The 26,274-nt window shown below is 44.1% G+C and overlaps 1 protein-coding gene across 3 annotated transcripts in view; it reads left to right on the top strand.

Moving 5' to 3' along the window:
* Window positions 1-26,274, top strand: part of CEP112 (centrosomal protein 112) — a 2,313,552-nt gene that overhangs the window by 1,942,719 nt on the left and 344,559 nt on the right. For all 3 annotated transcript variants that reach the window (XM_078654309.1, XM_078654310.1, XM_078654308.1), the window contains one exon: window positions 1,074-1,205. In XM_078654309.1, the coding sequence (XP_078510435.1) occupies window positions 1,074-1,205 (132 nt within the window). The remainder of the gene's footprint in view (window positions 1-1,073; window positions 1,206-26,274) is intronic.

The following is a 26,274-nucleotide window of genomic DNA, read 5'->3' as shown; positions in this document are numbered from 1 at the left end:
TTTGGTGTGAGTGGACAAGAAGGCAAATTCTAGAGGCCTTTTTTCAACTGGAGTAAAACAATTGTTTTGGCTGTGTTATGCTTTAAGAAACTTTGGGAAACCTAATGTCACATTTTCCCTGCAGTTGTAGATAATAGGATGAGCAGCAGCCATACATTTCACTGTTACTTGGGTAGAAATGGTTAACACTCAATAATTTTGGATAAGGTAAAGTAGAGGTCTGGTGTAGATAGGGCAGCTGAACGAAGAGCCACGAGTTCAATAAACGTGAGTGAGTGTGATCGTCCTCTCAAAAAGTCTGTATCAGGTGATAGATATTACTAGATGTCCTAGGGCTGATGGCAATCTTAGATTGGTATCCCCTCTAATGTACGGTATGCCATCATAAAATAAAGAAGATCGTCCTCTTTGGAAACCCATTTCACATTCTTAAACACTTGACTGCTTTCATTTTAATCCAATGACCCACTGAATATTCTGACTTCAATTTATGGGTACGGCGAAATCTCTCCGTCGATCCATTGCCAACTTACAGCTGCTTTCCATCTACAACCAGTGGCACCTACACCTTCTGGTGTCTGTGCCACATCCCACCAGCACCTGGATCCACAGACTCCTGCACCAGTTTTGCGCCCAGTACTGTGACCCAGCCTCTCACGCCCCACTCCCATCTGCACCCACCTGCACCACACCTGTGCGCAATGACATCTACAGCCACCTTCACATTCATCACGCCATTAGCACTTCCACCCACTGCCTCTCTGTAGCTGCTACACCCACTGGCACCAGCACCCACTGCCTAAGTTGGCACTGCCACGCACAGGGGATTGCACCTCAGTGGTGTACATTAGCACCTGGACAGGACATGCAACTATTGGCATCTTCCCTGCACGCAACACACTCGTGTGCCCTAGAGGTGGGAGATGGATTATACTATGGACAAAATGAAACACTGTTGGACTATAGCTGTGCGGGAGGTCGTGGCCTTTATCTGATCTTGCCTGGGCAGAGCACGAAACATAAGTGGCTGTTTCGAATCACTTTTATTTTTTGGCTCTTCCTTCCACCTTCAGACCACCATTGCTGCCTTGAAAGAGGAGAACTGCCGACAGCAACTTGCTGAAGAAAGACGTCTCCACGACACCATTCAGAAGTTTGAGGATGAGAAGAGGCAGCTGATCAGAGACCATGACAGTGCAATCAAGGTAACATAGACCGATAGGAGACAATTCATTAAATTAACAACACTGCAAAGTGTATTTTCGAAAGACTCCCTTGATGGTGTTAACCGAAAAAATCTGCATCATCCTTCCAGTAATAGACTTCTCTAACTGTGAAGCAGAGAAATACATCTTCTAAAGGCATTTTACATGAAATATAATTTATAAGGGCATCTTACATGTATTAAAGTGGCTGACTGAGATTTATTCTAGCATTCCTTCCATCAATCTGTTGTATGTTGGATCTTACATTCATACCTGTTGCCTCTTATTAACCAGAGTCGGACCGGGACCGGAAATAGACCAGGGCACCAAATTAAAATTGCCCATCATTAGCAAATCACATAGCTAAAGCAGAGACCCCCATTTGAAAATCAGTGTTGTTATCAACTTTTAAGGATAAGCTATTTGGGTGTTTTGCAAGGTATGGAAAAACTGCATGCATTTGTGTTTGCTTTGGGCAATGTTTATATCAGAGAAATCAACAGTAAAAACTGGCCCACCAGCCATAAGCATCCCAAAAACAGCCCATATACTGTCATGTCAGAGCAGCCCTTTGGGTAATGCAATATTGCCATATAGGCCAATCCGATCCTTCTATTAACTCAATTTTGTTATATTCTATTTTCAGCTTAACCAACTTATTCCCTGTGTAGATTTCAATGGGGTCACCCTGTTAGGAAGATGCATAACCTCCTAAATTACTTCTTGCCTCAGCAGTCTTTAAATGGGTTGCCTTACCAGGAAATCTTGATTAGTATCTTTCTAATTGTTTTTCTTATGTATGTTAGTTAGGCCCCTCTCTCCCTCCATTCCTGTGCTATGTGGTGTCACTCTTAGGGGGAGGATGTGGCCTAGCGGCCAGAGAGGTCGCCATCGAAGCTGACGAACCAGGGTTCACGTCTGGGCAGGGAAGCTCAACATCCTGTGACTGGGCAAATCACTTAATCTCCCCGTACCTTCCAAAAATGAATGTGTCCATCTGTAACGTAAGTGGTGCTCATGTACAGCGCTCTGATACCTTCGGGTCGGGTTGCCGCAATATAAAACTCCTTACATTCTTTTTTTTTAAAGTAATAAGTGCTTGCACCTTTTCTTTTCTCTTTTTGAACTGCCTCCATCACATTGTTGATCACATTTGTCTTCCTGTCATTGATAAGCTATTATCTGAATGTCTCTGATATCCAGCTCTTAATGTCCTCCCAAGTTCTCTCAACCCCAGGCTCTCCATAATAGATTTTCGTTTCTGTTGTGCCCTTCGTCTATGTCTTTCTCAGTCTATCCCATTGATCATATTCCACCCTATTTTACATATGGCGGCCACCTATGATGAAGGCTTCGCCTTTTTTTTGTCTTGTGTAGCAACCCACATTCTCTTCTGAGTCGTCCGTCTTTCGCTTTGTTTTTCACTATCAGTAAGATTTTCTCTTTCCTCTCTTAATAAGCACAAACGACGTAGTTTCCCGACAAGGCTAGTACTTGTCTCTTGGTTGTACTTCCTGTGTATGTCCTAATTTCCATCCAGTTTGAAATGCTGTTGTTTGTCTAATATTCCATCTACCATCTCCTGTCCACGGCCGCCTGCCACTGCCTCCCTCGGCTGCTTCCTCTCTCGTTTTTGCTCTATATTCCACTTTATGCAATGTGTTTTTTTAATCTCCTTACTTTTGGCCTTTTTTCTCTTTCCTCTTTCCTTCATACATCCAATCCCACACTTCATGTGGTGCCGAACTGTGGAAATGTCTTTTGTTGTTTTGGCCCCCCTCCTTTCCATTGAAACACTCATGAAAGCAGTGTATCTTACCTATGCCTTTCCTTCCTTCCCACCTCATTATCCTTGAGCTCTTCATTACTTCCACCATTCGGCTCTGATGCATCATTTTCTCATTCCCATACACTGCTGTAAAAATGCCAAGTATTATACAGTACAGTACGCAGTTTTGCAGAAATCCCGCTCTAAATTAAATTAGTAAATAAATAGGTTCATATCAATAGACTTCATCTGGCTTGTTTCTTCAAAAATCTGTATGAACCCTTTAGTCCCTTGACACTAATGCAAGCACCCCTTGCACAACAGGCTTCCCCATCATCGCAGGCTTGAACCAATGAGACATTTGCTGTAACAGCTCTCATCTTCGTGTGTCCCTTTCTCGTCAGGTTCTCAAAGCACTCTAAAATATCCGAAAGAAGAGCTGTATGATTCCCAAAATACGACAACAAATTAAACATGCTACTGATGCAGGCACTACACCTCAAAGCAAGTGCCTCTACTTTACAGACACTGCATTAAGATCAGCGACATGTAGAATCCTACATATGAATTCACAAGTTCTTGAAGAGGGACTATAAGAGACAGACCTGTCTTCAGAAAGGAATCCTTGCATTCGAGAAGTGAGGTCATGTCTTTAAGCAGTGAAAAGGGTACAAAAGAGCATAACAAGCAAGAAAGGCTCCAAAATATAGATCACGCAGGGCCATGATCATTAAGGCGTTTAATCAAATGACCTCAGAATATGACATGGCAGTGCAGAGTGTCAGGGAATATTAGTTGATTTGAGGTGCACAGACAAGATGCCTAGCCTATAGAACAAAAGGTGGTTATGGTACCATTACTTTGTTTTTCTTTGTCATGTAGGCCGCTATATGATTGCTTTAGAGCGCTGAGGAAGTCAAGGTAAGGCAAGGGATCAGATAAAGATGCTGGGCAAAAAACAAGCAAGTTCAGAAATGTGGGATCTATAAGTGTGGCAGGACAGATAGGTATTCACCATTCTGTGCATCATTGTTGAGGCCTTTCTTGGAGAATTCTGTCTGTTTCTTCAAGCCAAGCTCCCAGAGACGGTCTACAAGGAATTATAGTGCATGGTCTTGTATATTACACCGTTGTTGGCATGGTACTAAGACACATTTTTGTGCAGGTGTCGATTTACAGTAATGCAGGAATACCACAGGTTTGCACCGGCAAAAGACTGATGGATACCAAATCCAAGTGCATGCAAAAAACATACTGTGCTTTATTTATTTTTGCAAATTTTTGACATGTCTTTCTGCAAAACTCTTTTGATTTCATACAGTTCAGTACACTTATTAAAGCATAATGGTATTATCTTAGATTTAGCAGGGACCTTTGAGCAAGGCTTTGATGGGAGGCAACATCCACTAACCTACTGGATGGTGGTTGTATGGTCGAAAGACCAGTCAATGTGACTTTATAAGAGTTTTGAGCCTCTTTTTTGGGTTTAGACAGACAGTATATGTTATTTCTCGTTCACAAATCCGTGCCAGAAGTCTTCTGACGAGTGCTTTTTATGAATATGGCACGTTGCTCACCAACAGACTCTGTTGGGAGATCGGGATCTACCCTGATTGGTATTCCATTTACCTTTGGTGACAAAGGCCCCTTTGACCACTCATTGACACTACTAAATTGTCGGCAGATTATAGTAATGTGATTTGAGTCTTTTTATCTGACTTCAGTGGGGAACTGCGTAAAGGACTTTGCTTGGAATTCCTTGTAGTATGTACAGGCCCTGGAGCCGACCAAACAGTCAGTACCCACAACAGTGGGTAAGCCAGTCCCCCCCTGCCCTCGAGCAGGACCACCCACTCTCCCTTTTCTCTATGCGGAGAAAATCTCCCCGGTGGGTCGCTCGCCTGCTGCGCCTACGAGCGTTGTGATTGGCTTGCGTTGCTTAGGGGAGGGAGGCTGCCTGCTGCCTGCTTCCTGCAGCAGGAACACGCGGACCCACCAGTACAGACTGGAGGCGGTGCGGTATCCCGGCACTCAGGTACGTTTTATTTGAATTGTAATTTGCTCCGCCTCCCTCCCTCGAGCATGCCGGCCGCCGCTGACAGAAATGCCCATGATTTAGGCCTGAAAACATTTTCAGCAATAACACTCCCTTAATGGGACGCCATCTTTTGGTTGTAACGGTCAGTCTACTGCATAGCACGGTCACCTGCTATCATAATCCGTGGTTACTGGATCAAGATAAAATCTCATTTAATGAAAGAAAAATACATTTCAGTGATAAAAATGTGGCGAAAGTTCTGTCAAAAGAAAAAGTCGAATTAAATGACAAGTGTAGTTGTGATTTAAATAGTCTCCAGTTAGATCAATGAACACAATAAATATGACCACACACTCGATAGTAGAATGAAATGTGATTGATTTCCCTTCTCTGTACCGCAAATGTAGGGGTAAAATGGAAACACAACAGACAGATACTTGAGGTTTATTATCCTACATGCTTAATTGGGCACTGGGTTCTCAACTGTGTCCCCTGTACCGTTGTTTGCTGCAACCCGGCATGTATTTCAAACGGTGCTTTAAAAGGTAACCAGGTAGAATGCAGCTGCAGGACCATCCATTGTACCAAGGGGGGGGTGGGGGGGCTGTTTTTGTGTCCGCAATAGCCTTGACCACATCTCCTGGTGCAAATAATGCACACTTTTTAAGAGCAAGTACGCTACTTCAATCCACAACGGGAAGGTGCAGGACTGTGGACGTGTGGGTACCCAATTAGGATGGAAGGGGACTGGGGTTCACCTTTTCAGTGCAACATACACACGCGCTCACTAGGTTCAAAATACACAGCTGAGGGCCGGAGAGGAGGTTAGACACATGGACTATGGCGGTGAGGAAAGCACAGGAAGTGCCTGGGGTTGTGTCTGAACCTGAAAGCTCTCTCGCCCTCGAGCGCGAGGAAGCCAGAAGGACAGGAACAATCGCTGTCCTTTAAACTCGGGTGAGCTAACCTCCAGATATCAGGACCTATCTAAAGCACCCTGTCCCATATTCTGCCCTCCCCCACCCCCCTCCCTCGAGCATGCCTGCCGCCGCTGCTGCCTACACATAATGACAAACCAATCGCTCCCCGCGGCAGGTGGAAGATCCCCAGGTAAGAAGATTTAAAACAAAAGTACATCTGCAGGTTACATAACAAACACCCTGATCACCTAGAAATGCAGTTCATTATTGATGACTATCGGCATTCTGATTTGCATTCATGTTTCTATTTCATCTGTTTGAACAAAGTGACCGACAGAAATATGGTTAACGTTAATTTTGTTAAAGCAGTGCCCATATTAAAATGTGTTTAGCTGTCGGGGAGAATGTGGCCAAGCCTCAAGAATGTATATTTTACATTGTGTGTATATTTTTCGTGCCGAACACAAACCTGTTTCTGTGTCAGGCTCTTTTTATTTTCCATTTTTTGTTAGTGTTGAAATGGGTGTTCTGTGCACGACTGTTCTTAGTACTCGTCCTAAACACTGGGCTAAAATCTACACTTATGTAAATGTAAATGTAAATGTAGCATACTTGTAAAGCGCACAGCTGCCCCAGCAACGGGGCGTCCCGGCGCTGTATCTCTGGGGAACCCGTCCTGGCTTTCCCTGTGGGATGGTCCCTTGCTGGGAGTCCCCAAGGTGGAGCCAGGCATCCCCGGAATTGGTGGGGCCGTTGTGGAGATTAGGCAAGCTAATGCCCAGAGTTGCCGAGTGGAACCCCTGATTAGAGTAAGCACCGAAGCGAGAATTATCGAGTCCGCTGACCAAGGTCCACGACCCTGCCGCGTCGGGAATTGAACCCTGGTCCCAGGCTGACTTCTGCTCTCAGGCCTGCCGCCTCTAACCAGTGAGCCACACTACGCCTTCCTGTTTCTCACTCTTTAATCTGCTTATATCAGTACTGTAGCACGCCTTTCTCTTTACCTGTCACTAAATCCCTTTAACAATTTTTGATCTCTTCATTTCTCTAGGCCCTCTTTTCATTTCACACTCTTTCTATCTTTATCACTCATGTTGTTCTTTCTCCTCCTCTTTACCTTTTGTACTCTATATCTTCCTCTCTCATCTCTTTCACCCTTTCTCTTTACGCATCTCTAGCGTTCTGTCTCCGTCATTTACAGGCCTCCATCAGTGGCGAAAGTTCCACTTTGCCACACACATTTGCTCATTTCCACCACTATGTTAGAAACAGCAGTTCACTTGTTGGCTTTCTGTAATGCTATTTGCACTTGAATTGTCTTTAAATTGAGCCTTCTCTGTCTTTCATGAATATTTGACCTTTAATATTCTGTAGTTGTCATTTGATGATTAAAACAGTAGGAAGAGCGATTAAAGCTTAGTGTGGGCCAGTTTCTACCGTGTAATGTATTTTCAATGAGCGAGAGGACCACATGGGTTATAGAGGATGTTTCACATTTTCTGTCTGTGCAAGGGTTCAGTTATATTAACTCCAAGGTGTAAAGACCTGGGTCTTGCAATTGCTTGTCAGTCATTGAATAAGTCATTCATATAGGTTGCACAGCTGCTTCCTCAATGGAAGAACTCTTTCAGAACTTGCTGTAGAACTCTATGTAGCCAACATGTGCTCAGCCTCCGCATATTTATTGGTGGCGCATGAGTCTGAGCAATGACCGGGATAGAAGGAAGCACACCTGGGATAATACCTTCTCACTTTCACGCAGCTGCATAATCAAAGCACCAGTCATCTCCTTCTCATCGCTACACCATAAGTTTTTTTCATTCCAGAACATCAAGCGCAGACAAGTTTAGACCCATCCTTTGGAGTGCATAAGGGTCTGATTCTAACCTCAGGCTGGAATACTTGCATAGTGCTCATAAATGGATGCTGTTTTAACTGCAGATTACTATAATGTTTAGAAAGCCTGGATTTTCCACACTGGCCATGTATTAGACATGCTCAAATGTGTAGTAACTGCGGCCTAACTTTTTATTAAGAGACTTGAAATAAGAATGATCTAACATACTGTTCTCTAAATGCAAATGGGGTTTGGCCTCGGGAAAGTAGTGTTATTAATAAATTCCTGATATTCTGTAGATGACAGCTACTGAAAGCAGTATAAAGATCAGGACCCTGGGAATGTCATATTTAGTGGCATATTCCCTTACCAATTCAGTGATCCACTAACATTGGAAAAAGTTCTGTAGAATTACAGCTGCAGATCCATTGCAGAAAACTGAGGGCAAAAAGTAAACCGAACTTAATAGTCCACATGAGCCAAACAGTAATGAGGCAAAGAAACTCAATAATAGACCTATAAAAGAAAAGAAAACCAAACAATAGTGTGGCATGTAAAGAGAGAAAATTAGGTTCTAAAATAGCTTGACTACAAAAACTGAGCACTGTGCTAGTTGAATGTGGACCTTCTTGGCTGCAGGATAAGGGGACAAGAGGACATCACAGTGAGGTATGTGATCTACGTGGCTTTCACCACTGCTCTCAGTACTGTTCAGGAGTGGTAACATACATGCAAATTGAACTGATTCAAGATTGGGACCCTTCTGTTGAAGGTAAGAAGCTAGGGAGAAGGAAGAATCACAGACATCCGAAAGTTAAATTCTGGTCTCAGACAACAAAGATTGCAAGCGTGGTGCGATCGTGATCTACCCCTGCTGTATTCATTCATGAGTGGATTTTCCGAGGATGTAGAAGGCAAGTGAGCCCCTTACACATTAGACTTGTGAAAGAATAGCACACAGTGGCACAGATGGACAGAGCACATGGTAGGCCGGTGTCTGATATGCATCTGATTAGACTGACAGTTTTGCCAGTGATTGTCCTTGTTAGAACAGATTCACAATTGCTTTATTGACCTTCCTGATTTATCAATATTGCTTGAAAATGCACCATTTGCCCACTCTTTTTCCAAAATTTTCTCAGGGGAGAACCTCCCAAACCCTCTGTACGGTGGTTCAGGCTCACTTGCTCGCCGCAGTGCACCACGATAATTGTTTTACGCCCACCACTTTCAAATGTCACCAGCCTCCACTGCATGGTTGCGACTTTTATCACTGTAAAAGCAGGTGACGTCGCATTCTGATAATTTGTTCTCTGTGTATTTTTAAAGCATGTATTTAATTCACAATCTACAGTGATGGGGGTATAGAATGCCCTTGAGTAGAATACGCCCAGTTTTAATCTTAGAAAACCCCCTTTGCTTTTCCCAGCTCACTGCGGTCGCTGTCTTTGTTTCTGTAAAAAAGACCTTCTCCTTTATGTTCCGATCATTGTGCTTTTAAAATGTGTTTCTGTTTCCTCTAGATCTCCCCGTTAATTTGAAGTTCATCTTTTCCCTTATTTTCAATAATCAGCTATGTTTGCTTCGACCATAAGGTGTCCCTACATTATGTTCTCTGAACCAGAAAGCTAGTTCTTCCCCAGCTCTCTTTGGTGCACCTCTGTTCTGTGGTCTTATGCTGCTCCTTCATCTGTAAAAATCATCTGTAGCATAGTGCATCCTGGCGGTGGCCTAGAGTCCACAGATATGGTCTGCTGCCCCAGCCCCTTACATTCACCTCTTGTGTCTCTCTCCGTTCCACTAGTGCCCCTGCCTGCGGCTCGTTTCCTCTCCTCTCGGAGGCTCGGTTTTCCCCAGTGTTCCACAATGTTGTTCAGGGTCTTCCTTTTCTATTCATGTCTGCTGTTTCTCCCCCTTGCTCTTATAATTAAGCCTCCTTCGTTTGTGTTTCAGTCTGTATCCCCCTTTCTTCTGTTTCATCCTGTCTCTAATATTGTCCTTGTGCTTCCGCCTGTGTCTCTCTTTCCCTTGTGCTTCCGCCTGTGTCTCTCTTTCTCTTGTGCTTCAGCCTGTCTCTCTCTTTCCCTTGTGTTTCAGCCTGTATCCCTTTTTCTTGTGTTTCATCCTGTCTCTAATATAGTCCTTGTGCTTCAGCCTGTGTCTCTTTCCCTTGTGCTACAGCCCGTGTTTCTCTTTCCCTTGTGCTTCAGCTCGTGTCTCTCTTTCCCTTGTGTTTCATCCTGTGTCTCTCTTTCCCTTGTGCTTCATCCTGTGTCTCTCTTCCCTTGTGCTCCAGCCAGTGTCTCTCTTTCCCTTGTGCTTCAGCCCGTGTCTATCTTTCCCTTGTGCTTCAGCCCCTGTCTCTCTTTCCTTGACTTATTTATTAAGCGCACTTATGCCGGGGCGTCTTGGCGCTGCATGAAGGATTTAGGATGAGACTATCAGTTAGGACATGGTGAAGAGCCAGGTTTTTAATGCCTTTCTGAAACGGATCTTGTTTGTTTCTAGACGTAGCTCAGTGGGCATTGTGTTCCATAGCTTTGCTGCCTTGTGTGAGAAAGACTTGCCGCACCACCTGGCTCTCTTTATTCTTGGTAGGCAGATCAAGCCCAGACTACCAGATCTTAGTGTGCGAGGTGGCACAGAGCGAGGAAAAAGAGTTTTCATGTCCTCAGCCCCTCCTCCATTTATAGTTTTGTGGACTAGACAGAGGGCATTGAACTGTACTCTACGTCGAACAGGAAGCCAATGGAGTTGGCGTATACCATTGGATGTTGGGTAACGTTTCGGAAGATCCAACAGTACTCTTGCTGCGGCATTTTGCAATGACTGGAGTTTGGAGAGCTGTCTTTCACCAGTTCCTAGGTACATTGCACTGCAGTATTCGATGCGTGATAAAACCAGGGCTCCAACTACCGTTTTCCTTAAAGTAAAGGGTATAAATGGCAGTACTTTCCTAAGGACCTTGATTGTGAAATAACAGATGATGTGACTTGATTGACTTGTGAAGTGAGTGTAAGATCTTTATCGATCACAAACCCTAAGTCCTTAACTTTTTGTGCTGGGGCGGGACAAATGCCAGCTTCTGGAGGCCACCTTAGTTGATTCCAGATCGAGGGTTTTTGTCCAAATTCATTAACCTCCCTTGTGCTTCAGCGTGTGTCTCTCTTTCCCTTGTGCTTCAGCCTGTGTCTCTCTTTCCCTTGTGCTTCAGCCCGGGTCAAAATATCCTAGATCACTTCCCCTTGCTAGATTTGGAAACACTGGAACCGCTGTTATGCCAAGTCAAGTCAGGCTCCCCACGCGATCCGGCACCACCTCGCATTTTGGCTTCAGTTAGTCAGACTATTCTACCTACGATTATGGAACTGCTGAACTCCTCCATTGTGACGAGCACTGTACCTTCCACCTGGAAACAGGCCATGGTTCAAGCACTCCTGAAGAAGCCTACCCTTGACCCCAGCAACCTTAACAACTACCGCCGAATTTCTCTGCTCCCCTGGGTGAGCAAAATCCTCGAGAAGCACATTAACATCTGCCTCACGAGGTTTCTCGAGAGCAACCATCTGTTGGATGTCACCCAGACGGGCTTCGCCCAAAGCATGGGACGGAAACGGCTCTGCTGGCGGTCACACAGGAAGCTAGGCGGATCTTGGATCAGGGTGGATCAGTGGCAGTGATCCTCCTTGATCTAAGCGCCGCTTTTGATACGGTGAATCATAAAACTCTATTACGCCGGCTTCACAGTTTGGGAGTGTCAGGAGAAGCTCTGGCCTGGCTCGGGTCCTTCTTAAGTGATAGGGCCTTTCAAGTCTTTGAGGGATCTCATGTCTCCTTAAGTAAGCCTTTTCGGCTGTGGGGTACCGCAGGGCTCATCTTTGAGCCCGGCGCTGTTCAATGCGTATATGACACCGCTGGCTGAGATCGTCCGTCCATATGGTATTAAGATCATTACATATGCGGACGATACTCAGCTAGTGGTCTCTCTTGTGCAGAGGAACCGCCAGCATCCCCAGACTGACTTAACAATCTGCCTGGAACAGGTTAAGAGCTGGATGACGATGTCGAACCTTAAGCTCAACGGTGATAAAACCGAGCTTTTGCTTCTGGGCCCACCAGCCCTGCCTACCATAGATTTGCTATAGCCCCACTAGCATGGGCGTGCCTCCCACACCCAGAGACGACTTAAAAAGTCTTGGGGTATGGATGGATAAAACCTTGACCTTTAACACCCAGGCAACCAAACTGTCAGCGACCTGCTTCGGACTTATCCGGATGCTGAAGAAGATCTTCCCATTCCATCCCCTCGAAGCCAAGCAAGTCGTCATGCAGGGTTTAGTTCAATCTCGCCTCGTCTTTAGTAACGCCTTGTATTTAGGGGCGCCTGAATACTGCTTGCAAAAATTGCAGCGGATCCAGAATTGCGCAGCACGAACAATGCTTAGTCTTCCACGCAGAGCCTCGGCGGAGCCCGGACTGAGAACTCTGCACTGGCTACCTGTTAGGGAGAGAGTCAAATTTAAGTCCATGTGTATCTCCCATCAAGCTTACTGGAAAACTGGCCCTAAAATCAACCATTCTCTGATCACTCCCCATTGTTCAAACAAACAGCTTCGTTCCGACCATGCTTTTTTGGCAACAGTTCCCCGTATTAGAAGATCTAGAGCTGGTGGTCGATCCTTTTCTTATAACGCCGCCAAGTTGTGGAATTCACTTACCCTCCATTTAAGATCTAATTCCAATCTGACGACTTTTCGCAAACAGCTTAAAACTTTTCTGTTCAATACTGCAGATTAGCCCCTAGGTTACTACCTGGGGAGGCACTAATCTAATCCTCAGCGCCTGGACGCCTCAGGGCAGCAGCCGCGCTTAATAAAAATTCTTTTCATTTCATTTCATTTCATTTCTCTCTTTCCCTTAAGTTTCAGCCTATGTCTCTCTTTCCCTTGTTTCAGCTTGTGTTTTCTTTTTTTACTTTAATATGCGCGGCGCTGTCTTCACGGACACCGCATTATGCAATGCAATAGGTGTTGCTTTTGGTATTGTAAATAACGGTGCCTTTTAATTTTTTTAAAGGCATTGCCATTTACAATGTCAATAGCTCAAAATAATGTCATTGCGAGACCTATTGCATTGGAAATGCTTGTTTTATCTTGGAACGTCGGCACTTTCAAAGTGTGAAGTCATGTGGTAGCAGTGCTCCTTAGCCGTGCGCGTGGTGCCAGCAGGGACGCCGCCATGGCCACGGGCTCCGGTACCTACAGGCACACTAGCCTCGGGCACACAGAGCTCATTCATCTCCACCAGTGGGCCTAGCCTTTGATGTGTATGGTGACTCATGCTGACTTCTCTCCAACACAAATCCGACGCCTGCCTTAAAAAAATGTTTTGGCAAGACGTATCAATTCACTTTGGCCAGATATTCGGAAATGCTTTGTTCTTTTTTCCGTGGCCTACTTTTCAAATTTTCTAGTAAAAAAAAAATCCTGGTTTCATTTTTTTAATAAACATATTTGTCAGTGAAATTATTTTTTATTTTATTTTAATGTTCAGATTCCAGGATAAATCTTTTCACCGCCTGAGTTGCTGCACGTTCAACACGGTCATAAAAAGAGGCCCATGTTATTCCTGTCAAATAAAATGTTTTTTAGCAAGAAGTCCTTCGAGGGTGGGGTTCATGCAACTAAATCCGAGCTCCGCAGCTGATATTCTGATGTGTCCAAGACTATCCATAAGGTAGCATAGATGGTTGAGCGACAGCTGCTTAGATCTGTGTTTTCCCAAAAATCACAGTTGTGAACCTTTGTGAGGCTGACTCAGGCTTTTATTCTTTTAAGTCCATCCACTAAGCTGAATAATAACCCCTGTTACTTAGGCGCCTTGAGGTATTTCAGGCTTCGTGAATGCTGCATATTTTGTCAATATTGGTATCACTGTATGTAAGAGTGTTTATGCCACTGGTAAACTTCAAGGGGGTTCCTCATTCTCGCATACAAAGGAGTGCATGCGCAGTCATGCTGCCTTTCTTAATATCCCTGTGAATAACCTCTTTGCACTTTTTTCAGTGCAATACTCAATCCAACAATGACAAACACATCCCTCCACATTCAAGTTCCTCTGTTTTTGGCATGCTGCCTTTGTGGTGGCGGCCTTATTCTGTAAAACACCTTCAAATTAGATCCTTTGCTTCAGTCCTTCTCTGTGGTTCCCCAGTGCACCACTTTCTTTTCAGTATTTACGTAATCACCTTCCTCTAATCCATTGGCTGGGAATCTTGGTAAATTATGCTTCTTGGCAATGTGTTGATGCAGAAACGTTACACCACCATAGCGGGCAAATAAATAGGTCTTTAATGTTTTTCTATATCTCTGGTGGTTTACAGGGTCTCAATAAATGGGCTAGCACTGAGGAGGAACTGCTGTATATGCTGATCTAGCAAAATTCTGATGTTCATGTGCGCAGCATCGAACTGGCCTATAGGGCAATCAGGCAGTGCTCGATGGGCTGCTTTGACAGATCAGTGCGTGGGCTTGTTTTTTAGCTGCTGTTTGTCGTTTTTTACTGTTGATTTCCCTAACATTACCACTTTTAGCTATTTACTCCCCTAATAGGGGCCACTTTAATTTTTCTGCCTAGGCCTTTTGTTTGACCCAGTCCAACCCCGCATGGGCGGATGAAGGCATTAAAGAATGTGCTGGGTTACAGTCCAAGCTCTTTTCTATCAAGAATGTAATGTTAATAGCATAGTCAACTACACCCAGGATCTTGAACCTAATGCATTTGCAATGGGCAGCCAGTGAAGCACCCTGAGATTCCGAGATTCCTCTGGTGGTTGCATTTAAGGGGAATTTCAGACTTTACTCCAGGAATTGTGTGAAACTAGGGTAGACACTGATTGAATAGGGGTAGACACGTATTGAATAGTCCAAACTAGAGACAACCAGTGCTAACTTGTTTTGGATCTGTAAGTGGTCTTGGTTGGGAAAAAAAATCTTTTGCGGCAAATTCAGATACAAAAAACAATTTACAAGGCCATGAAGAGAGTGGCATCAACACAAACCCTCAGCTTCTTAGCCCTGGCAGTAGATGCCAGTAGAGTACCCAATAGCAGATTTCACATGCAACCAATTTTCCTAATGGTGTTTTCATCCACCAAAGATTCTCTTTCCCATTTACTCATCCAGTGTGCACAGCGCAGGTGGGAGCCAGCTTTGGGTGGCTTTGAGGCGTTTTATTTCTAAGTTTACTGTAGTAATTGATAAAGAAGAATCCAAAATGAGCAGACCAGTTTGAGCAAAGTATGCAGCTATTGAAGAAGATGTGGGAAACTGCTGACCCATGAAGGATTCTATAGCACAAAGAACTGAAAAGGATTGAACACGAGGCTGAAAATGGTATACATTCTCTAAAGAGGCTCTTAAAACTTAGGTCTTTGAGCTTTTCAGAGGTGAACTATGTCGTTGATGAAATTGAATGCTGCTGTAAGATCTAAAGTCAATGGCACTGGCATCATCCATCTATCAAGTAATGCCTTCACCAGCACTTCTGTTTTCTTCAGAATCGAGGACACTCTTTTATGTGTTAGAGATACATCCATATTTGTCTGTGTTTGACTGTCTTAGCAAATTTACTTGCATGTTTTCATTGAGTGAGAAACTAGGAGTATATAACATACAACTCAATCCAGTAAGTAACCGTGCATTTGTGCCAGAGTGTCAATTTGGCCATTTTTAAGTCTGCACCAGGCTTGTGATTTATCTAGAAGATCCCTTTACATTTTTGATAGGACAGCACATTGAGAAGGTGTCATAGAAACGTTTTGAACTTAATAATAGTACTTGACAGTCCTATCAGTTATCATCTTGTGGTTTGTATTCCAAAAAGTAAATTGCTAATGATACCAACCCTCAGAATTTCCATTTTAGTTTAAGGATTTGCCTGTGACTTTTCGGAGTTGTCTGTGTTGATTAGCTCAAATCTAATAACTAAGTGATCAGGCTACAGGTGAGGGAGAGGGAAAACATCTTAATCAACTACTCTAGAATAAACAGTAAATCAAATGTGTGTGAGTGAATGTGGGTAGGTCCAATTATGATTTGAGGCACTTTCTGTAAGTTAAGGTTATCAACTAGAAAATGCCCTGATCAATCAATCAATACATGTACTTCTGAATCATGTATGTTGAAATCAGTAAATGAAAGAAAAGTTTTTTGGCAGCATCTGCCAAATAATTGGCAACATTTGGGTGAGTCTTTTGAGAGGATCAGGGGTTAAGAAAAAAGTGACAATTCTACAAAGAATAAACGATATCTCACAGCTGCACCGAAAATTAGCTGATTATCTAGGAATATTTTAAAATGTGAAAGTAACATAACTGTTAGCTGGATTTAATTCTCCGTCAAAATATGTGATTCTGTTATTAGCAGATCATCCAGTTCCAGGTCCAACAATCTCCCTCTAGGTAGATTTTCGAAAGCACAGGTCTTTTGAGGATGCTAATCCAGAAAAACATTCCGGATTAGTTGGTGGAAACATACTGGTAGTTGCATCATCTTTACATCAAGTTATATGTTTTCACTTCATCACAAATGCACAGGTTAGTGTCCCAAAATTTCCTTCTTGAACCTATCCTAATATGTACACCCTAGGATCTGTGTAGATGGATATTCTTCTAACTGAAAGAGACTATTAGTTATAGATTCCTTACCTTAGAATTACCCCCAGGCGTCAGACTGGATCCAGAGAATTTTTTTCTCAGCAGTACCCCTGCGCATCAGTAGGTGGTGTCAGTCAACTCCGCATCCGTTGTCGGCGTCGTGGTCAACCGGATGACATCCAGGTGCCTACTTAGACACCACCCCTGCACGCTGACGTCAGTTCTTTCAAAGGTTCTCTAGTTCATCTTTTCATTGGCCCACCAGGGCTCTCCTGTGGGCACTATAAAAGGTTACCTTGCGGCTAGTTTGCTTTCCTTCGGCTACCAGATCAGCCTTCTTTATTCAAGTCCCCTATTATAAACAGATTCTTTAAGGCCTTTATTCATCTCTTTCCTCCATCTCGTTTCATAATGTCCCAGTGGGACTTGAACCTTGCCTTAACTTACCTTATGTGCGCTTCTTTTGAGCCTCTTCACAACTGTCCTCTTAGGCTCCTCACTCTAAAGACTCTCTTTCTTGTCGCCATCACCTCTGCTCGCAGGGTGAGTGAGCTTCAGGCCCTTTCTTCTAAGCCCCCCTTCTTTTCCGTGCATTCGGGCAAAGTGGTGCTTAGGATAAGACCCTCGTTCCAGCCTAAAGTAGTTGCACCTTTTCACATAGGACAAACTATCACTCTACCCACCTTTTTCTCACCTCCGCACCCTTCCAAGGATGAGGAGAAAGTCCACTGATGGACCCAAAACGTGCGCTGTCCTTCTACCTTGACCGCACAAAAGATTTCCACATGGATGATCAACTCTTCGTTGGCTATGTTGGTGCCTGGAAAGGTCAGGCTGTCCAAAAGCGTCCCACCTCTCAATGGGTTGTCCTTTGCATCAAAATCTGTTACGCTTTACCGAAGAAGGAACCTCCAGTGGGGCTGAATGCTCATTCCACTAGGGCTATGGCACCAACTACTGCATTGTCACGTGGAGTCCCACTTCTTGACATCTGCCAGGTGGCAACGTGGGCATTTATGCACATGTTCACCAGATATTACTGCCTGGACAGTCAAATCCGGAATGATAGCTGTTTTGCCCGTTCTGTCCTCCAGGACTTTCTGGTGTGAACTTGGTTTGCAGACCCTCTTCCGGGGTTGGTATTGCTAGGATATCTTTTCTAAGGTAAGGAGTCTATAACTAACAGTCTCTTTCAGATGAACAACTTACTTACCTTAGGTAACGATGTATCTGTAAGAGATATAGGTTAGTTATAGATTCTTTACTGCCCCACCCATCCTGTCGCTCTGCAAACTGACTTCTAGGGATAGGGACTCAATTACAGGGCCCTAGTTGTGGTGCACCAGTGATCAGTGTCTTTCATGGCTCTGAGCTTCTGGCGTGAAAAGTTGTGTCAGAACGGACATCAGCGCGTGGGGGAGGCATCTAAGAAGGCACTGCAACGTCATCCCAGGGACCACGACTCCGATGATGGCGGCGGAGTCGACTAACGCCACCTGCTGACGCGCAGTGGTACTTCTGAGAAAAAATTCTCCAGATCCAGTCTGACGCCTGGGGTTATTCTAAGGTAAGGAATCTATAACTTACCTATGTCTCTTACAGATACATTGTTCCCGAAGGTAAGTAACTTGGTCTTCAGTCCTACACATGGACCTGTATTTTTATTGGTCTTATCTACCTGATTATTATATCAAATTTAACAATTGTCTGACTGCTACAAAAATAGATAGTCTTTGGCAGTTCCTAGTTTTAGCAAGATCTCCATTTTCTGTACCTCTGTCAAATGCCTATAGCCACAGTTCACTTTCTTAAAAACTAGTTAGGAGCCCAGAGTTTGTCTTTGATCAAAAAATATCCATCAGATAAGCAGATAAGCTCCTAGCTAGTATACGCTGCATTACTGACTGATTTATTGATTCTCTACCGTCTTGGATTCTAAGAAATAGAATGTTTTAGGGATTTCAGTATCTGTTGGGGGAGTTGTTTTAATGTTTATTCGAATCTGAATCTGAATGTGTGTTTCAATTTTTACAGTACTGATAGCTGTTCAACTTTTGGCTCCTAACACACTTTGACACCCTCACTGTTAAACTGGCTAGCCAACGTCCTTACGGGGTTGTAACCGTCTGGCTGGGAGGAATGGCTTAAGAAGGAGGTTACAACACTTAGGGCTTGTCTTCTTAGGTGTTTTTTTAGTCAAGACACTGATAGACAATGCATAGTAGAGTTCCAACTCAAAAGAAATCAAAGTGAAGGGGAGCTTCTTTCAGTCCACGTCTTGTCTCTGTTGAAGCTCCTGACGCTCTGCAGTTGTCACCGGGGTTTCCGGATGCTTCTCCGAAGGTGTGGGGCTCAAAGAGAAAAGAAAAGAAATACCCCGGATTACTGGCTATGTCCTGGGCCATGTGTTAGAAGGAGGAGGAGAGGGGGCGTGAGGGAATCACCGGGGGTCCTCCACCCGTCGTAAACCAAGTAACCACACAGTGAAGTGCTCGGGGAGAAAACAACGAACAAACAGCCCCGTGACCTCCCTCAACCACCCCTATCCCTTTCCACCCCGTGAATAAAACAGTCCCCTTAAGCGGCCCCGTACCTTGTCCAGCCACACTTCTCCAGAAGTGCGGCAGGGCGGCTTGTGGTACCGGTGGCCTCCTGGCTTGTCGGATTCTCGGGCCGGGTCTTCTTCCACACCGGGGTCGGGCTTCTGTTCTGCAGCAGCAACGCTTTCCGTTCTCTCTTCCTCGAATTCACCTCCCTCTCCGGCTTTCGCGCACTCGTTCCGGTAGGGAGCTTCCTTATCCGCCCCCGCCTCCGCCGATTGGATCGCGAGAAATGACGTCGCCTCCGTTGATAGTCCCTGAATGGTGACGTCGACGTCGAGGGTATGTCCATTGAGGAAATCCAAGAAACGTTAAAGGGGCCGTCTGGATCCTGCAGACGGGGTGGAAACGAACAGGCGTTAAAGTCCACACCTCGTCCGTCCGTGTCAGCGACCCCCTGACAGGGGTACTCACGCATTTGAGCCCTTCTCTTCTGTCCGATACTGCGGCCAGAAGAGCGGCCATTTTGTAGGTTAGCGTTCTAGTGGTTAACGGGCACAAGCTATTTAATGTGCCCGCCACCGCGGCAAGACCGCCTGTGCCAACCCCTGTCGGAAATACAGGCAGCACCAAGAATGCGGCCCAATTTGAACCAGGTATGCATTTGATAAAAGAGTATTTACCCTCTTTTAACAATTTTCACAATAATTATGGTTTTTATGTGAATCTGATCTGTGGAGTAGTGTGGCTCACTGGTTAGAGGCGGCAGGCCTGAGAGCAGAAGTCAGCCTGGGACCAGGGTTCAATTCCCGACGCGGCAGGGTCGTGGACCTTGGTCAGCGGACTCGATAATTCTCGCTTTGGTGCTTACTCTAATCAGGGGTTCCACTCGGCAACTCTGGGCATTAGCTTGCCTAATCTCCACAACGGCCCCACCAATTCCGGGGATGCCTGGCTCCAACTTGGGGACTCCCAGCAAGGGACCATCCCACAGGGAAAGCCAGGACGGGTTCCCCAGAGTTATACAGCGCCGGGACGCCCCGTTGCTGGGGCAGCTGTGCGCTTTACAAGTATACTACATTTACATTTACATGATCAATGAGCAGGTCCCATTTCCTGTACTAAATGTGGACTGTCACTGAGTCCGTTCACTAAGATGTTATGTTATGTTAATAACAATTTCTTGAGCGCACGTACACTCTTGGGTTTCTTGGCGCTATAGATAAGATGTTGACGCTAACGTAGTCCCATCAAATTTGATGTTGGGTGGCTGATTAACGCTCGCTCTTTGAGCAAGCACGCTCAAAACGTATTTGATCTGATCTTGGAATCCCATTTACATTTCCTTTTTATCATGGAAACATGGTTTAAAGACTGATTTAATCCCGATATTGGACAGGCTCTCCCTCTGAGTCATCTAATACACAGACAGGATCGGATGGAATCACGGGGAGGAGTTTTGGCCAGAATCTATCACAATACGCTTAAATGTTCTCTGTTTGAGCTCCCTGACCTTGAAGGAGCAGAAGCTTAGGTTTTTGTTTCCAAATTGAAGGCTCAATCTCATTTTCTGGGGCACTGATTTATCACCCTCGGCCCCAAACTCTTCATTTTTAGAATCTTTGGGGGATACCTTAGGGCCCCTAATTTTAAAATATTCAGATTTTACCTCATTGGGAGATTTTAACCTCCAATTATAATGTAATAATTAACCTGGAGTTAGTAATGTTTTGGTCTCCATTGAGTTTCTGGGCTTTGAACAGATGGTGTTTGTCCCCACACATTGTGCCGGACACATCCTTGATGGAATTTGCTCTAATCTATGCTCATTAACCATTAACTCCATTAATCTTTTACCTTGGTCAGTCCATACATTTATTCTGTGTGGAATTACATGTCTTCATGTTAATCCCCACGGTCACTTACCCCTAGTACCTCCAAGACAGTGTGCAAATGGTGCAACATGTTAAAGCACCTGGATCTATCTAATAGTATATTGGGACTTAGACCTACCTTATCAGGCAACACCTCCTAAGACAACCAGAGTTGTAATGATTGGATGACCACTCTTAGCAATATATTTGCCATCCTCCTATTCCTTTGAAAATGAAATCGACCACTAAAGTATCAGCTCCCTTATATACTCAAAAACTAATTGAGTGACATCTTCAATGTAGACAACTTGAGCGTAGATGTCAGAAAGGACACAACTCAGAAGACCTCAGTTCAAAACGGCTCTGAAAACATATCATGAACAAATTATAGTGAAAAAAGCGTAATTGTACGAAATGAATAACAGCTGAATCAAATCAAAAAGTTATTTTTTAAATCGTGAAATCATTCACCTATCCTAAAATATTGCATCAAGACATCCCTCCTTCACAAACGTTATGTAAGAATATTGCTAACTTTTTAAAACAAAAATTTCAAAAGCTACAAATAGATTTTAATATGGGATATGCCCCTCCCTTGGATATACCTTCAGTATCCCATAAGGCCAGTTCCAATCTTCAAACTTCCATACCATTAGTCTAGAACAGTCACTCCAAGCCATCCTTTCCTGCAAACCCGGCTTGCCCTTCAACACATGCCGACGGAAGTGCTACACTCTATCCTTGATGTTGTTAATCCGGTTATTAATTATATAATCAATTCTTCCCTTTTAACTGCAGATGTTCTCACTGATTGGAAAGTTGCTGCTGTAAAGCCCCTTCAAAAAAGCAACTAACAGATCCTACAAGTCTTTCAATCCACGGCCCATCTCTCTGTTACCTTGTAAGTTCATGGAGAAATTGGTCAACAGCCAATCGACCATCTTCTTGGAAAAGGCCAATATTCTGCACCCTGACCAGTCTGGTTTTCGACCTAACCATTCTACTGAAACCGCACTTCTAGAAATTACAGAGACCCTCAAATTTGCTTTGGACGTTGGGAAAAATGCAGCACTGATCCTATTAGATCTATAAGCTGCTTTTGATACCCTGCCCCATGATATTCTAGTGCATCGTCTTAAGTCTTGTGACATTTCCCATCTAGCCTTGGCTTGGTAAAAGTACTTCATTACTAAGGGTGGGCGTAGTTCGCGAAGTAGCGCTACGCGATGCTACGCGAAGTGCACTTCGCACTACGCGAACTTCACGTAGCACTACGCGAGCTGCGTAGTAGCATGTTCGCACTGTGCAAGATGCGTTTTCAATGATTGCACAGTGCGGACAAGCATCCGGCACTGTGCAAGCATTGAAAACGGCATCTTGCACAGTGTGAGCTGTAGTTTTCTGCTGCTCGAGTAGATTATTACTCGAGCGGCAGCTTTCTCAACGCGAACAGGTAGTTTCTCATTGAGAGCGGTCGCGAGCATGCGCAACCACTCACAATGAGAAACCTGACCTCCTCGCGTTGAGAATCTCGCTGGGATGTTATTTTGCATGCTCGCGGTCGCGAACATGACGTTCAGGACCGCCAACAAGCAAAAAATGACCGCTGCACTACGCTACGCTGCACTACGCATGTTCGCACTGTGCTACGTGCAGCTCGCGTAGTGCGAAGTTGCGAAAACTTCACAAACTCCGCGAGCGTAGCGTAGTGCTTCGCCCAGGGTTATTCATTACTTACCGTAGGCATGTATTATGCTTTTTATTATCAGTCAACTGAAAAACCAATCAAATCTGGCGTTCCGCAGGGATTCGCTCTCAGCCCAGTTTTATTCAATGTATGTATGGCCCCACTTATAGAATTAATATCCTCCTTCAAAATTGAAACCACTTCATATGCTGATGATACTCAGTTGATCCTTGTGCTGGACAAAAATTCTACCACTGCAGAAGAGCGATTTCAACTATGTTTTACAGAAGTCATTCATTGAGTACAATTTAACCATCTTAAATGTAATACTGAGAAAACTGAGATCATGTTATTAGGAAAAGGCCAACCATTTTACTCCCAGCTTATGGTGGCCAAAAATACCACCCCCACACTGCCGGATACAGTGGAGGTGGTAAAGAATCTAAGAGCAAAATTTGATACTTTACATTCCTTTCATTCACAGATACTTTCAGTGGCTGGGAAGGTTTTCCAATTGATTAAAACTTAAAAAAATGTTTTAACCTACTAACTTTCATGGCTTGAAAAACAATAGCCATTGCCCTTATTACCTCACAATTGGACTACTGCAATAGCCTGTATGCATGGACCAATAGGACAATTCTTAAAAACACAGTAGCTAGTACAACATGCTGCAGCTCACCTGGTGTTAAAACTACCTAGTCGCTCATCTGCGGTAGCAGCTCTCAAGTCAATACATTGGCTGCCAATTCATAAAAGATGATATCTAACATCTTGCTTATCACATTCAGAGCGAACATAGCATCAGGTCCTTAATATCTAGCGGCCAGGTTCACTCCATACATCACTTCTCATCTGCTTGGATCTTCATCTGCAAATCTCCTCACTCTGCCCCTTTCAGATGTAAAACTGAGGGTGGGAAATCGGTAGCTGTCCTCGGAGATAAAGCCTGGAACTTGCTTCCTGGTCATCTTAGACATTCTTATTCAGAACCTGTCTTTAGGAAATTGCTGAAGACATGGATCTTTGCGGCCTGGACTCTGTAACTGGACTCTGTGCCTCTATCTAATATGATCCCTGTATAGGTCCTTAGTAGCCTCAAGCCTCCTCTGTTCTCTTTTTCGTACAGCGCCAAGATGCTCCTTTGGAGCAATAGTGTCCTTTATACATTTTTTATACATACATACAGATGAATGCTGTTGTAAATATAGTTTTCCAACTCAAGATGGTCCTTTGTAGTTTACTCTTACATCCTAAATCCGACTGGACTCCATTAATGGATGTAATAATGAATTCTACAACGACTTTCACTGGTGCTTCGAATCTTGGTCTTATTGGCCAGTTCCATTGTCAAACTGTAAGATTATCACAAAATGCAGCCATGAGATACGATTTTTAGTGCTCTTTGTTGAGTTCCAGTTGCAGTACGAACCACTTGTGCGTTGTAGACTCACTTCTTACACCTCGTCTGTTGTCTTAAGCATAATTCCCGGAGTCGGCTAAGCCAATGAACGTTGAGAGTCTCTGCTTTTAGAGCCTTTCCACACATCAGATAAGATCCCCAAGCAAGTTAACTTTTTGAAGTGAATATGCCACTTTTACAGCACCTTGGGGCATCCTATTGCAGTGTAGTGAGCATTTACCCATGCCCCACTCCCCTGGAGTTATCTTGGTTAGCTCTGCATGGAGGCTACCTGCCATGATTACTCTAACCCATCTGCTTTTTACTTGCATTACTTTCTGTGTCCGTCCTACCTCTTCTCCTGGCCCACTTTTTGTGGACCAGGGCCTCTAAGGAATTACTTTACCGGGACTACCCTGCCCGCAAGCATCCAGGGAAAAAACATATATGCACTAGAATGCGCAGACTTAGAAAAGGTGAAGGGGCTGAGCAATTTGGAGGAGATATTGGTTACAGAGGGACTTCAATCTGGGAGTGTTTAATTCAGCATTCAACACTAGCTTTACTTAACAGTGCCACCTATGCAAGGACCCCTTTGTGACTCATCTTGCAAATCCTGGCTCTCCTCTAAACTGGGAGCACACGAAAACGTGTTAAAAACTAAAACCAAAGTGGAAGAAAATAAGACTGACAGTGGGTATACATGTGTGTAGAAAGGAATACACTGGAGTACGAGAATTAATTTAAAAGAGCAAAACAACTATTTTGCAGATGTTTAACTCGCGACAGGATGAAAATACTTCAGAAATATTCAAGTTGTTCAGAAAGCTAACCCAGCCGGCCTGCATGTGCAGTATGGCAGACACGCCCATTAATTTCTTTCTTTGCAATTGCACGCTTCTTTATTCCTAAGGGTCACTAGAGATCTATCTGTATTCCCTTTTGGAATCAGATGGGCATGTTCTGACCAACATCAGAAGAGCATGGCATGTTCTGCTGGATAAAAAATAATGTGCCTCTCATCTTAACTTCTGGGTAGCATCGGACATGAAAAGGCTGGTGTCGGTAGTGACAAGAAATAAACAAGCTACGTAATCAGCCTTACAAGAGGATACCTGAGAACCCCCTCAGCCTTAACTGTGGTGGTCACACCACTCCAAAAGAAGGTGAATTTCTTACATAAGAATCAACCAATGTAAGCTTGTTTCCATTATTGGCCAAAGCAGTATTGCCCTGTGGTTCAGGCCAAGCTGGAGACCATCAGAGATGTAAAGAACTGCAGGATGCCAACAAGAAGAGGCAGGGATTTTACCTGTTCACCTGACAGATTTGGCTTTGGTGGACAATGGAACAAGCTTTCATGGTGAAGAGATCTGGGGTATTGAGTATTACTAATTGTGTCAGCTGTCTTTGCTACAGAAGGCCAGAAGATGGTAGTGGCTAGACCGAAAGAGTGATTGATGTGGAAAGTTACGGCCTTGGTGACTGCCGTCTTTGAAGCTGGGTTATAACAGTAGAATATGGGTTTCATACTCTTGGCCATGGGCATTAAGTTGCAGGAATCTAAGGGGTTACTTTTGTTCTCCCTACTCTTTAATGGATACTTGTTATTTTTGGCTCGGGTCATCAGCGGATAACCTACATTTCAGATGCATGCCAATAATTTCCAGCTATTGTGCATATTCAGAGGGAAGAGAAGCTGCACCAGTTACAGGGTTACCTTCATCTGAATCAAGAAGAGTAAGCTGACCGAAATGGGTCAAGGACTAAATTTCTTAGTTTGGGAACCGCCATTGTGGTGATTAGTAGTAATGAGTGAGGTCCCACAGACTTCATAGATAATATGTCAATTGTGTGCATTTTGTTTGTTGTTGGAAAAGGAAGTCCAACAATGAATTACATCAATTTCTAGTAACCATTGATGCGTGCCTCCAAGCCTAATGTGGAGCCCTTTCCTATGACCAGTCATCTTGAGGTTTTCTGCTTAAACATTGAGTTACGGTTGGTTGTGAAGCTTGTAACTACTGTTTTTGAATGGAGATATTCCCCTTTCACCTCCAATCTTTCGTCATAGTTTCCTGTATGTTCGGACCCTTGACATGGGCCCTCTATTTATATCTTGCCTCCCTACTTGCCCATCACTGACCTTGTATCCGAATCCATTTTTTCTTCTTTGTCTTCACATCTGCGTCTTCCTTTGTTCTGCCATTGTAAAAATATTCCTGGACCACATGTACTGTTATATTCTCTGGTCAGTGCCTACCCCTGATCTGGATTTTTCTTCACCAGTTGTGTATCTTTAAATAGGCTAATAACATTGGTTATTAACAGCACTAATAAATGCCAG

This window comes from Lissotriton helveticus, chromosome 7, assembly GCF_964261635.1.
Source record: "Lissotriton helveticus chromosome 7, aLisHel1.1, whole genome shotgun sequence".
Classification (NCBI taxonomy): Eukaryota; Metazoa; Chordata; class Amphibia; order Caudata; family Salamandridae; genus Lissotriton; species Lissotriton helveticus.
The sequence above is the reverse complement of the archived record's forward strand: the minus strand, read 5'-3'. Positions and strand labels throughout refer to the sequence as shown.